General features: G+C 49.7%; 1 protein-coding gene across 3 annotated transcripts in view; it reads left to right on the top strand.

Moving 5' to 3' along the window:
* Positions 1–12,236, top strand: part of LOC142905927 (U3 small nucleolar ribonucleoprotein IMP4-like) — a 12,554-nt gene extending 318 nt beyond the window's left edge. Inside the window, exons 1-7 of one of the 3 annotated variants that reach the window (XM_076053162.1) lie at positions 1–1,110; positions 7,777–7,878; positions 8,158–8,241; positions 9,151–9,212; positions 10,513–10,636; positions 11,156–11,309; positions 12,145–12,236. The exon at positions 1–1,110 is cut by the window's left edge and continues 318 nt beyond it. In XM_076053162.1, the coding sequence (XP_075909277.1) occupies positions 9,210–9,212; positions 10,513–10,636; positions 11,156–11,277 (249 nt within the window). In that variant the 5' untranslated portion in view covers positions 1–1,110; positions 7,777–7,878; positions 8,158–8,241; positions 9,151–9,209 and the 3' untranslated portion in view covers positions 11,278–11,309; positions 12,145–12,236. Of the gene's footprint in view, positions 1,111–7,776; positions 7,879–8,157; positions 8,242–8,298; positions 8,427–9,150; positions 9,213–10,512; positions 10,637–11,155; positions 11,310–12,144 lie in introns of those variants that run through there. The other 2 variants (XM_076053164.1, XM_076053163.1) reach the window with 2 other exon arrangements.
* Positions 12,237–14,294: the final 2,058 nt, after the last annotated feature.

The raw sequence follows: 14,294 nt of genomic DNA, 5'->3' as shown, positions 1-14,294 counted from the left end.
GATGAGAGGCACTCCCAGACGGCCGTATGTTATTATCTCTGGAGGGACGGGTTTGTTGTGGAGGCGAATTGCCTGCTGCTGGAAAAGGCCTCCACTTGAGGCCGCTATTTAGAGGTATTTGGTCTACTCTTCCACGCTGGTCCGGACGTGTTGCAGCAAAATAGCCATGCCCACACTTTACCCCACCACACGCGGGGCATTAGCTCGCTGGACTTGCAATACAGAGGTGCAGGTTCGATTTCATTCCCACTCACCCACCCACCGACACTCACTCAGCCACCCACTCAGCCACTCTCTGCGCATCTATGAAAAAGAGCTTCATAGCTCATCGGATTCCTCCAGCAAAAAATACTCATTATCACCCACCCACTCAGCCATTTACTCACCCACTCTGGCACTCATCCACTCACCAATTCACTCAGCCACCCACTCGGCCACCCACTCAGCCACCCACTCTCTCACCCACTTCGTCACCGGTCGCCCACTGCTACCCACCTACTTAGTCACCGGTCACCCACTGCCACCCACCCACTTAGTCACCGGTTACCCACTGCCACCGGTCACTCACTCTGCCACCCACCCACTCTCCCACCAACCCACCGACTCTCTTGCCAACCCACCGACTCTCTCGCCAACCTACCGACTCTCTCGCCAACCCACCCACTCACCCCAGGGAGACACGGAGACACAAGGAGACAAGGGGACCCACATGGTGTGAGAGTGTATCAGCATCATTGTGGTTGTTGTAGTGGTTATGTTGGTTGTTATGGTTGTGGTGGTTATGGTTATAGTTGTGGTGGTAGTGTTTATACTTGTGGTTATGTAGCTGGTGGTTATGATTATATTTGTGGTTATGGTGATTATGGTCGCAGTGATTGTGGTTATATTTGGTGTGGTTATAACCCACGATGTATTTCGTCGAGGATGGATGCCGCCGCGTGCAGGAGTTGGGCGAGGCGGGAGTGAGCCACCTGAAGCGCCCTCCCCGACGGTGGTGAGCCGCCGGGCGGCCGGGGAGTGAGCAGCTCGGCCGGCGTCGCTTCTCCTCCCCCTTCCGGGGCTGCCAACCCCGGTGGTGTTGAGTCGTCCTCCTCTTCCTCCGGAGCCCTGGTACGAGTTTTTCTTCGCGTCTCCATTATAGCGATTCATCTTACTATTTGGCTACTTCTGACGCCAGTTGTAGTGGGTGGAACGGAGAGCGAGACTTCTTACCGAAAGAACCAAAGAGTATGAACTTATATGGTTTATTTAACCTCTTTTTAGTGGTTTGCTATCATTCCCTTTGCACTCATCGTTTTTGTATTGTTTGTTGTTGTGACGTTATGACCCCATGCCCCCTACTGGCACATCTGTGATCAAAGAGCTTTATAGCGCATCGGATTCCTCCAGCACAGAATGAATACCGATTCTTATGATACCGGAATGAACACGTTTGAATTGAATCGCGTACTTTGCTTTAATAGAATAGTTGTGGAATCGATTCTTGTGGAATCTGTTCTCGTGGAATCGAATCATCGATATTAATTACAGAGATTCACCATCGATATTAATTACAGACATTAATCAACGACGTCGCTAGGAGCATCGTGGTGCCGCACTCAGAGTGCAAGCTCGTGGTTTGTTGCTGCTTGCTGCTGCATCTTCGTCTGGGCTCGTGTCTCTTATTCAGCGCGGTTGGCTGCGTACGGTGCAAAAGAAGTTCACGTCTTCTCGCGCGGAGACACGTGCCACACGCCGGCTGATTGTAATTGAAAAACTATAAACTAAACTATTAAGATATATTTTTGTAGTGGTTGAACTTTACACGAACAACTTATGTCTTTCTTCAACCACTTCTTTATTTTCATCGTTAACACGTTCTCCACACTCCACCGTATCCTGGACACCACGGCTCGCTCGCCGTGCTTCGCCCGTCTCGCTCACCACCTTGGTTCCCAGTATCACGTCGCTTTTCTCCGCACACACACACGTCTTCAACTCTATTCCTACGCTCTCTCCACTGCTGGCTATCCTCCTCAGCTCCTCCGCTATACAGCGTCGTCGTACACAGCGAAACCCAATCTCACTTCTCTGTCTCCGCACACCTCGTCTCCAGCTCCTCTATTACTACGCTCTCTCCACTGCTAACTGCTCCGTCTTCTTCAGCTTCACTACGCTCTCTCCACTGCTAACTGCTCCGTCTTCTTCAGCTTCACTACGCTCTCTCCACTGCTAACTGCTCCGTCTTCTTCAGCTTCGCTATCACTATGCTCAGTGCACTGCTAACTGCTTCGTCTTGCTTCAGCTTCGCTATCACCATGCTCCAACTCTCTTCTAAACTCTGTTTCCGAACTCCACGTCTTCACCGCACAGCTCCCAACTCCAATCTCTTCCTCTCTCTCTTTCTCCCCCCAATTTATCCCCATTCTCATTTTCGTTAAGTAATTGGTCCACGTGCCTCCGCACGCCTCGCATCTTCAACCACCTGCCTTTTTCCAGACACCTCGACACCTCCTCGGCCGCAGCAACAGCACCAACCAATCACAGCCCTTCTGGCTTAATTGGCTCGACCGTTACCTCATCACCACAGCCTCTTCACCTGGCTGTCCTAACACGACCCCACTGTTTCCGCCGTCTCCTCAGGCTGACCCCAGATAAACCCCACACTTCTAGATTTAAAGCTTTCGTGACTGCAAGGATCCATACTGTTTGGTTCTATTCGGTAAAGTCACGTAAAAAACAACAACAAATAAAAAAAATTCACGACGTTTCGGCCACAACACAAGTGGCCTTCATCAGGTGAAGGGACCAGACTGTCTAGAGGACAGCGCTGGAGTGAACACAGCCAAGCTCAGACTGCGACCTTTAAGCTGAGTGAGAGGAAGCAGAGCGCCTTGACAAAGGAATTACCATAAAAATTAGCATTTAATTGGCGGACTTAGCATGATGAGCATTGTACGGGGGGGGGGGGGGGGGCATGTGCAGACCTGCGAGGGGGGGAGGGGGGGGTTTACATATTGATGGTGTGAAAAGGGAATTTAAGCAGCTGCAAAAGTTTGGGATACCACTACTTGAAAAAATATACTGTACCATTGAAAATTAGTTTAATGTTTGGTTTGATTCAGAACATCTTTCCAATGGTTGCTTAATTTGAAACCATCCTCTCGGTTGAAATTGTGTGTGTTTGTAAATCTGAATTGCCTCGTGAACAAATCTCTGATAAAAACCCGTGGGTTTGCAAAGAACCTTGGTATCGGATAAAATTACATCGTAATCACCCACAGTGTTGTAACAGTGACAGCTACGACAGAAGATTTCGTTCTGCCGTGTTTCAAATCTGATTTGTGCTCGCGAATTCGGTTAGAGACAAGTCGTTTCGTCTCCCCGATATAGCAGTCACCACAGGTGCAGGTGAATTTGTAAACTCCGGGGTACTGTAAGTCAGGAATGACATCCTTCACGAATCAAACCAAACATTAAACTAATTTTCAACGGTACAGTATATTTTTTCAAGTAGTGGTATCCCAAACTTTCGCAGCTGCTTAAATTCCCTTTTCACACCATCAATATGCAAACTCCCCCCCTCCCCCCTCGCAGGTCTGCACATGCCCCCCCCCTGTACATTGTTCATCATGCTAAGTCCGCCAATTAAATGCAAATTTTTATGCTAATTCCTTCGTCAAGGCGCTCTGCTTCCTCTCACACAGCTTAAAGGTCGCAGTCTGAACTTGGCTGTGTTCACTCCATCGCTGTCCTCTAGACAGTCTGGTCCCTTCACCTGATGACTTTACCGAATAGAACCAAACAGTATGGATCCTTGCAGTCACGAAAGCTTTAAATCTAGAATTGATAACCTCTACGGGGAGGGCTTTCACCTATCTGTTAGAGCTTTTAACAGACAACGGGACAAGAAGTCACAGCTCATCGAGACGCTGACCTTCCTCAAAAGATGCCGCGATCACAAGGTAATACCCATCGCTTTCACACTCACTTCTGCTGCTGTATCTTCTCCGAATTCTAAACAGATTCTGTTTAAGACCAGCCTATCTTTAATCTCAGAGAGGATAAGGCTACTTCAATTTGAACTCGATACTTTAGACAGGACTCTCCTACAAGCTCATTTAATGTTAACAGAAAAAATGTCACCTTCTGATTGGAATCACGTAGACAACATGACTGCTTCTTCTGCTGATTCACTGTCAGTCAAATGTAAATCTAACCTGATTTCTAAATTCAACCACCTATCAAAGAAGAACCCAGTTCCACATATAACAAAACTAGACGTCAACAAAATCGTCATTAATCAGAGTAGCACCCCGATTTCGGACAATCTGAAAACAGTACTGGCTAGAGGGCTGAATTTTGCTGCCACCCCAAAACACATACCAGTAGATGATATCATCTCTCAGGTCGATGTAGCCCTCAAAGGCGTAGGACACATCCAAGCAGACGTTGCGAGAGCTGCAATAGCCACTATTCTTAAGAATGCTAAGAAACCCATTAGTAACATCAGCAAAAATGAACGCTCTGAACTCGCGAATTTAAAAAACAGAAGTGATTTAGTCATCCTCTCAGCCGATAAAGGCAACGCTACTGTAAATATGGCTAAAGATTCATACAACAACAAAATCCAGAATCTGCTCAACGATGGAAGTTACTCAAAAATCAAAAATAACCCTACTAATAGCCTAGCGATAAAAAACCAACAAGATCATCACAAGTTCGACCTCCCTAATCGACCCAACTAAACGTCCCTCCCTAAAACCTTCTGCTGCAAGACCCCCTAGATTCTATGGTCTTCCCAAGATTCATAAAGAAGGCACCCCACTACGACCCATCGTATCCACGATCAACTCCCCTACCTATAGACTAGCCCGTTTTCTGTCAGATACCTTGCTGTCTTATACTGGCAAGACCGCCTCAGCAGTACTTAACTCAGCACAATTGGTCTCTATGGTCAAAGACGTTGTACTGTCCCCTGACCATATCCTTGTCAGCTTCGATGTGGTCTCTTTGTTCACCAAGGTCCCAGACCTGATACCATTGAAATAATTGAAAATTTGGTCCAATATGGACTAGACCCCGATACACCTGCACTGGTTAGGCACTGCCTCAACGATAACCTACTTTACTTGAATGGCTCCTTCTATAAACAAAATGAGGGTACCCCCATGGGATCCCCCTTGTCACCAGTGATAGCCAATATTTTCATGGAGAAATTTGAATCAGACGCCATCCAGACTTCCACCCTCAGACCTTCCCTGTGGATGAGATATGTAGACGACACTTTCCTCATTTGGCCACATGGCCTCCCGGCTTTGAACCTTTTCCTAGACCACATTAATTCCAGACACCCCGCCATCAAATTCACCATGGAAGTGGAGAAAGATGGCAAGCTGCTATTCTTGGATGTTCTGTTTGAGAGGAGACCTGATGGCTCATTGGGACATTCTGTCTACAGGAAACCCACCCACACAGATTCCTACTTGAAACCTGATTCCCATCACCACCCGATGCAAAAGAATTATCTCATCAAAACGTTATACCACAGGGCTCATTGCATTTCGGACCAACACCACCTGACCAGTGAATTAAAACATGTACATCTGACCCTAAAAAGGAATGGATACTCTGATCTGTACCATCCGCCAAGCTGTTTCTCCCTCCATACAAAAACAACCACTTGATACTCCAATCAAAACCATCACACTACCATATCTAGCAGGTGTTACTAAAAAGATCTCCAAAATTCTAAGCAAACACAAGATCCTGGTCCGGTTCAATACAGTACACAAAATCCGTGACCTGATCCCTTCCGTGAAGGATGTCATTCCTGACTTACGGTACCCCGGAGTTTACAAATTGACCTGCACCTGTGGTGACTGCTATATCGGGGAGACGAAACGACATGTCTCTGACCGAATTCGCGAGCACAAATCAGATTTGAAACACGGCAGAAAGAATTCTTCTGCCGTAGCTGATCACTGTTACAACACTGTGGGTGATCACGATATAATGTTCTCCGATACCAAGGTTCTTTGCAAACCCACGGGTTTTTATCAGACATTTGTTAACGAGGCAATTCAGATTTACAAATACAGACACAATTTCAACTGAGAGGATGGTTTCAAATTAAGCAACCATTGGAAAGATCTTCTGAATCAACCCAAACATTAAACTAATTTTCAATGGTACAGTATATTTTTTCAAGTAGTGGTATCCCAAACTTTCGCAGCTGCTTAAATTCCTTTTCACACCATCAATATGTAAACTCCTCCCCTCGCAGGTCTTCACATGCTCCCCCCCTGTACATTATTCATCATGCTAAGTCCGCCAATTAAATGCAAATTTTTATGCTAATTCCTTTGTCAAGGTGTTCTGCGTCCTCTCACACAGCTTAAAGGTCGCAGTCTGAGCTTGGCTGTGTTCACTCCAGCGCTGTCCTCTAGACAGTCTGGTCCCTTCACCTGATGAAGGCCACTTGTGTTGTAGCCGAAACGTCGTGATTTTTTTCATTTTTTGTTGTTTTTTACGTGACTTTACCAAATAGAACCAAACAGTATAAACCCCACACTGGCCGTGTGATCAATACAATCACGCAGTTTCCCCAGCACACCTTCCTACTCCACTACATCTTTACCAGGTAAGTCCCCACTGAGCTATGTAGCTTTCTTTTTTTCAGAAGCCACCTGGCCATCACAAATGATAGCCCAAGGGTGATTGTTACATTGGGGAAACGAAACGATATATCTTGAACCGTGTCCGTGAGCACAAGGCAGATCTGAAACATGGCAGAACCAATACCTCTGCCATAGCTGACCATTGTTATAACGCTGTGGGCTCGCATGATATTGTTTTTTTCCGAGACCAAGGTGCTCTGCAAACCTTCGGGCTACTAGCAAAGGTTTGTTCATGAAGCCATCCAGATGTATAAACACAGACATATCTTCAACCGAGAAAATAGATTCAAATTGAGCAATCATTGGAAAGATGTTATTAACCAGGTAAAACCTTAACTGCTTCATGGTGTTGCCACTCCCCTCCCCATACCCCTCCCCCTCTTTCTCTCCTCCCTGGCTCCTCCCCCCTTCTCTTACCTATATAGTCTCTTGCTTACAGCAGCTCTTTTGCCCACTTCAGCAATTGTTTCTTGCTGTGGTTTGTCCCACCTGATGATGGACGCTTGTGTTGTGCCCGAAGCATCGTGATTTAATTTATTTTATATTTTATGCCTATGTGACTTTACCGAAAGAACCAAAAAGTATAGCCCAAGGGAGTTTGTGTAGGTGGGAGCGGTGGTGTAGCACAGTAGGGGGCACAGGTGGTGCATCGGCCAGTCATCTCAGTCAAGCAACCAATGGCAACCTGGGTCTGTCTGTCTGTGACCTCCTGCTGCCAGCGGGCGTTCGACGCTTCATGTGGCCTTAACCTGCACGTAGCCTGGCACGAGCGCCGTGGTGACATCACCACTTCGTGGCGAATGGCGGTTGTTGTTTATGGTCGTCTCACGGTTAGCGCTACGCTGCACTACGAACCCAGCGACCCGAGTTCAATTCCCGCTCATGGCCAACACTGGTGACGATTCCGTTCCTGGGCCTCCCCTTGGTCGACTCAGCCTCAAATGAGTACCTGGTGCATTGTGTAAACATCGCCGCTGGGGAGATAAAGGCGGACGGATGTGGTGCTGGCCACACACCCCCCTTCGTGTATCAAAGGTGCTGCTCGTTAACAGCACTTGCACCCGACAGTCCTGTCGAAGGCTACATGGGGGATCTTTGTCTTTGTTTGGTGGTGCAGCTGAGCAGGCGCAACTGCACAGCGAGTACTTCTACCGCAAGGCGCACGAGGCCAAGAAGATTTTCATGGAGGAGAAGGCACGGCTCAAGAGGGCGCTCGATGGTAACGGGCAGCGAGAAGGATCTAGAGATGGGCTCACGACGACAAGACGGCGAGAGACAGCGAGACAGACTAGAGACGGATCTAGAGACAATGAGACACGCAAGATGGACTAAGATGGGACAAGACGGTCTGACAATACAGGCGAGAAGAAAACCGCGCTTGGAAAGTGTTTCCGAATGAATCCATGCGTGCGCATGATTTTCCTTCCTTGTTAATTCTCCTCCGCCCGACCCACACCCACTGCCCCCCCTCCCCCGTCCCCTGACGTCGTCACCGTAGAAAACCTGGTGCTGCCTATGGACCTGCGGTGGGAGGCGCTTGAACTCCAGAAGGCCGTGGAGTTCGACGACCAGAGAGGGGAGGGTGAGCTCACATCCCTCACCATCGGGTCTCCTCGCATCTCTCTCTCTCTTCCTTCCTGCGAGACTCTCGAGGCAGGGGGATAAGCGTCGCGCGTCTCCGCCCGCTAGACACGCCGAGTCGGCGCGCATCCACGGCTCGTCGTCGGTCCTTCCTGCCAAGCGGTGGCACCGTGTTTTGCCGCAGAGGTTCGCGGTTCGAGAACGGCGGGCCCTCAACCCCCCCCCCCCCACCGGTTTAATGGGTTTAATGCCGCAGTTGCGTTGACCGTAAATACCGCACGGCGATTGCTTCCCAAGTGGACTTTGAAAAATCCCGTGGCGTGAACGCGGAAAAGAGTCCGCCGTGTGTGTGTGGTGGCTGGCGTAAATTTTGGTCGAATGTCGAATGAAGGCGGTGGTCACCACATCACGTGTACTTCTGGAGCGGTCTTCCTTCTGGAGCAGCCTTCCTTACAATATTAGGAAGCCATTGGAGCTTTGCACTTTTAAATCATCGACTAGATTGACAAACTCATTTCTTGAGAACTGCTTTTTGTGGTTAGTTTGTCACACTTCCGATTACCACGGTTGGCTATGTGCTGTAACAAAGAGGTTTAACATACACTGACCCACTCATTCACTCACTCATCATCTTACTCAATTTACCCACTCAACCGCCATATCAATCACCTACTCTTGCAATTGGGACTCTTCCAGGTCTCATTAGTGCTCAGCTGGCTACACAAAATCAACGAGATCACTGCAGAGTGATATTCTAAAACATTCCTGGTCGCTCCTTCCATCCACCCATACACACACCTTCACTCACCCGCACGGGGAAGTATGACAAATGATCACCTACCCTCTCTGTCCCCCCTGCCCCATCTACCCCCTCTCTCTATCCACACCCCCCCCCCCCCCGTGTCAGTAGGAGTGAGCAGCCACATGGATGACGAATACCGCTGAGCTGGCGTGAAGGACCCACACATCATGGTGACGACCTCACGCGACCCCAGCTCCCTCCTCAAGCAGTTCATCAAGATGCGGGCACGGGGTCACAGGGGCTACAGGGTTTGGGGTCACATGAGGGATGTGGGTCCCCGTGTATTGCGTGTGTACAAACGCGCAAAGACAGAGGTCCCCCATATAGCCTTAACAGGCTCTTGGGGCAGGTGCTGTTTGCGAGGGTTTGGGTGGCCAGCATCACGACTGGCCGCCTTTATCTCTCTAGTGATGATGTTTACACACAGCACTAGGTACTCATTTGAGGCTGAGTCGATCTAGGGGAGGCCCAGGACCAGTTCAGATAATCGCCACTGGTGTTGGCTATAAACAGAAATCAACCTCGGATTACCAGGTTTGTGGGGCAGCATGCTAACTGCTAAATTATCGCACACACACACATGTTCTCTATCGGCTTTAGAATCAGTTCCTTGCACCTCACACGAGCCGTGTCGACCAATCATCGGGCTTGTGCAGTGTGAGACAACTCGCATCCGTTGAGTTAACCTGAAGAAATCTAGTTATTGGTGAAAGGTGGAGGCTGTGTGGGGAGGTGGGGGGTCGTCAGTGGTGGAGCGTTGGACACTTTGGTTTGGTGCATGCAGCTTTTGTCAACTTCATTCCTCGCGATTCAGTCCGCCTTTATCCTATGATCGATCCTTTCCATTGATCGAAAAATGTATCTACTGTAGCACTGTACGCACGGTCGGTGGTCACGGGAAAGATGTACCATTGGGGGCACCACTGTGGCGAGATGTTAACTTCCTCACGTGGTATACAGGAGATCGTAGGTTCAATCCTGACCCTGATGCCTGCTGTATATTTGGAGCTGCGTGTCTCTCTTTTTGACGAGTCGCGTGGATTTCTGTCCAGGTCTTCCTGTTTTTCCCTCTGCATTTAGAATCAACGTCCGTTTAAGAGTATTTGGCTGCTATAAATTTCCACATGACGATAAGCCACTTAGTTGAGCTATGATTTGTGGCCAGGTCGCTTCTGGAAAAGAGCTGCATAGCTCAGTGGGCCTTACCTGGTAAAATAAAAATAGTAAAGTTTTTCCAATGGCGCATCCCAGTTGTGCCAACACGGGGTTTGGCGACCGCGTATACCGGTACGGCTCGGCTTCCGCAATGGAAAAAACAAACAACACAACCCGAGTTGGATGCAGTGGGGGGGCGGGGAGGTGGGGGGGGCGAAAGCAGCGTGGCCGGGACGGACGCCGGTGGGAAGAGCGGACTCGGCGTGTGACCACTTGCTGTCATGTTACCACACCACCCTCCCACCACCACCGCAGGAGATGAAGCTGATCCTGCCGAACGCTCAGCCGATGAACCGCGGAGGCCACAAGCTGGAGGCGCTGGTGCGGGCGTGCTGCGCCAACACCGTCACCGACTTCATCATCCTGCATGAGCACCGCGGTATGCCAGGCACGCGCACGCACCGCAGTCGACAAAGCTCCCCCGTGTAGCCTTTAACAGGCTGTCAGGGCAAGTGCTGTTTGTCGAGTGACCTACGAAGGCCGGCAGAGCACACAGCGGGGTGGGTGGTGTGGTCATTACCGCATCTGGCCCCTTTTGTCTCCCCACTGTCGATGCTTGGACACACCGGAAATCGAAGTCAGGTCACCGGATTTGTAGTGTAATGAGATAGCCACTCCGCTCCCGCTCCCCGGTGTGATGCATGGTGTGACGTGTGTGATGCGGTGCAACAGACAGGGGATGGAGGTGTATTTAACTGTGTGTACGATGTGCGGTGTGTAGTATGATGCTGCAGATGGGGGATTGCGGTGTCTTAACTGTCTGTGCAGTGTTATGTGGTGTGATGCCGCAGATGGTATGGCAGTGTGTCTAACTCTCTAGTACACTGTCTGTGTGACACCTGTGGTGTGTCTAACTCTCCGGCGTGCTGTCCATGTGACACGTGGTACGATGCCACAGACGGGATAGTGATGTGCCACCTGCCGCTGGGCCCCACGGCGTACTTGACGCTGTCTAGCGTGGTGATGCGGCACGACATCCGGACGTGGACACGATGTCCAAGGCATTGCCACACCTCGTGATGCACAACTTCACGTCACGACTCGGAAAGAGGGTGCGTGCGGGTACCGTGCCAGTCTCACCCACATCTTCCTCGCCAATCCCCCAAGCACAAGATCCCTCGTATAGCCTATAACCCTTTCTCATTTCCATGATGTACATATACGTCATCGAAACGGAACCGTAAGAAAAACTCAAGTATGTCTTCTGAACCCTGAAGACATACCGAGGCTCCCATAAGGCCATGCGGGAGGGCGTGTGACATAGTTTTGTTCCATACAGTGCCGGTCGTGTTACTATGGTTCTCTGCGGTGAGGGCAATGTATTTTTAAAACAGCAGAGCTACACCTCTATAAATAAAATAAACGCCGAGCCGCTCGCGCGTACCGAGATTCAGCGGTGAACGTGACACCTACCACCCGGCAATTTGCAGATGTCTCGGAATGGGAAAGAGTGAGCAGACTTTTGGGCCAGGTACTGTGTGTCCGCCTGTATATTCGGAGTTTGCATGTTCTCCTCCTGGTCACTTTGATTTTTCTCCGGGTCCTCCGGGTTTTTCCCTACACATTTAGAAACTTGAATTTCGAGTATTTGGCTGCTAAACATTTTTTTGTGAAAAAGAGCTACATAGCTCAGTGGTAAAATAAAAATAGTTTCGTTTTACTTTAGTTTTTGAGTAACGGGACAGAGTTTTTATTTAACGCCATCTCTGAAGCTGAAGGCGCGTAATGTTGTTAATTTGTTAATGCATACGCTGTATTAAACAGGGCGGCCGCTGGCCTCTAACTGGCAAACGTCTGCGAGGACGCTTAATGAGAGTCCAGCGCAGTCCGTGTAACTTGCCGCATCCCCTCCCGTGACTTCTGTGCCCCCCCCCCCCCTCCCAACAGGCACAACGTCTACAAGCGCGACGGCAAGGACATCGAGTTGAAGGAGGTGGGACCGTGATTCGAGATGGAGCGCAAGTCTGCCTGACACATTGTTACTCGTCTCCACTTTACACCCCTGCAGAGGCGGTGGAAATTCCACATTCCTTGTGGACTTCCCTACGAAGTGGTTGTAAATTTTATCGACCCCTGAGAGGATGATGGGCTGAATGTAAGAGTCTAGCCTCGGGCTAGGTGGCCCGCGGGTGACTTGTAGAGCGGATCGGAACTTGAGTCGGTGGGGTCGCTGCTCTGGTCGCATTCGCTGTACCGTGACCCGACTCGCATTCCCCCACCCCGGATGCGATGTGTAAATTCAAAGATGATCGGACGTAATGCTGGCCACCCACACCCACCCCTTGGTGTGCCGTGCTGGCTTTCCTACATGCTAACACACGAACAGCGCTTTTCCCACGCCGTCTGTTAAAGGCTGCATGGGGGGGATCTTTGCTTTTGTGTGTCGCGCAGTCTACGAGATTAAACTGGGCACGCTGGACAACGCGGCCACCGCCGAGGTGGAGTGGCCTTGGCGACCGTACATGAACACGGCGAAGAAGAGGAAGTTCCTGAGCGTGGAGTGAGGGAGTGGGGCGACTTCCCCCCCCCCACGGGCCTGGGGGGAGGGGCATTGGGGGGGGGTTTGTCCCTGCAAAGCCGGAGTTGGAGTCGAACCTCGCGGCGCTCTCCGCCGAGGCTCGAGACGTTGAGGAGAGGTCGCCGCGTGGATAGGGCACTGCGTGAATCGCTGTTCCAACCCTCGTCACACACGCGCATCATACACGTCACACACACATTGCGGATGTACATTTATCAAACACAAACATGCACATCGTCGCATGCGTCGCACACAGAAGCACACAATTGCACAAAAAGACAAAGGTACTCCGTATCGCCGTTAACAGATTGCTGGGGCAAGTGCTGTTAACGGGTAGCACCTATGATGGCCGGCATGGCACAGAAGTGGTTGTGTGGCCAGCCCCACGTCTGGCTGCCTTTGTCCTCCCCAGTTTTGCGATGTTAAACACACCACACCATGTACTCAGATGGCTGAGTTCGTAGTGCGCTAACTGCTGCACCACCGCTCCCCAAACGGTGTACATACACACGTACACAAAACGAAACATTAACATTTATTTAAGTAACAAAAAAGAAAATACCAAGTCAGGCAGATGGAGAAAGTCGCGTGTCGCCGTGCACAGCACCGCTCTCGTAGCTACTCACCTAGGGTGGGAGCTCTTGGCTTCAATGCCACCCGGGATGTTTAGATGTGAAAACCTGCCATAAATAATATTTTTGGGAAGTCACAAGCGCCTTAAGTTGCATCTCATCTCGACCATTTTAATGGGCACCCCCCCCCCCCCGTAGCTGTCCCCCTGTGGACAAAATAAAGTAACAAAACTAATCTATTTTTATTTAACCAGGTAAGGCCCACTCAGCTGTATAGCTCTCTTTCAGGAACGACCGGGCCACAAATGAAAGCGCTATAAAGTGGCTTGTCACGCAGAAATATATAGCAGCCAAATACTTTTAAACGCATGTTTCTAAATGTGGAGGGAAAAACCGAAGGACCCAGAGAGAAATCCACGCGGTCATGGGGAGAACATGCAAACTCCAGATGTACAGGCGTCGGGATTTAACCCACGACCTCTATACCAGGCGAGGCCCCAAGGTGAATCAGCACTTGGCCTGCGAGCGGGTATTATTAGTCTGTCAGTAGGGGGTAATGATTCCGGATTTCAGTCTCAATTGAAACTGAAATCTGGAACACTTTTGTCATGTTTTGCTCGTCTAAGTGTGTTCATAAAATACAAGTTTGGTCATTGAGAGAGTTATAAATGTCCTATACGCATTTCATGTTTATTGTGTTTATTGTATTTAATGTATGAAGAAAATAAAATTTTGTATATGCTACAGTATGTTTCACACGTTATTCAGTGACACTGCATATGACGGGCAATGTTTGGGGCAATCGGCCTTCAACATGGAAAATAGATCGAGGCCAAATGACCCGTGGCCACCGCCACTTCAACCGTGGCCCCACCACTTCAACCGTGGCCCCATTGGCACGTTGATGTGTGGCTCTGCCTTCACCTGTGGTGAGAATGAGGCCAGAA

This window comes from Petromyzon marinus, chromosome 59, assembly GCF_048934315.1.
Source record: "Petromyzon marinus isolate PM22_M1 ecotype Great Lakes invasive population chromosome 59, UKy_Petmar_22M1.pri1.0, whole genome shotgun sequence".
NCBI lineage: Eukaryota > Metazoa > Chordata > Hyperoartia > Petromyzontiformes > Petromyzontidae > Petromyzon > Petromyzon marinus.
Note: the sequence above shows the minus strand (reverse complement) of the source record. Positions and strands in the feature narration are given on the sequence as shown.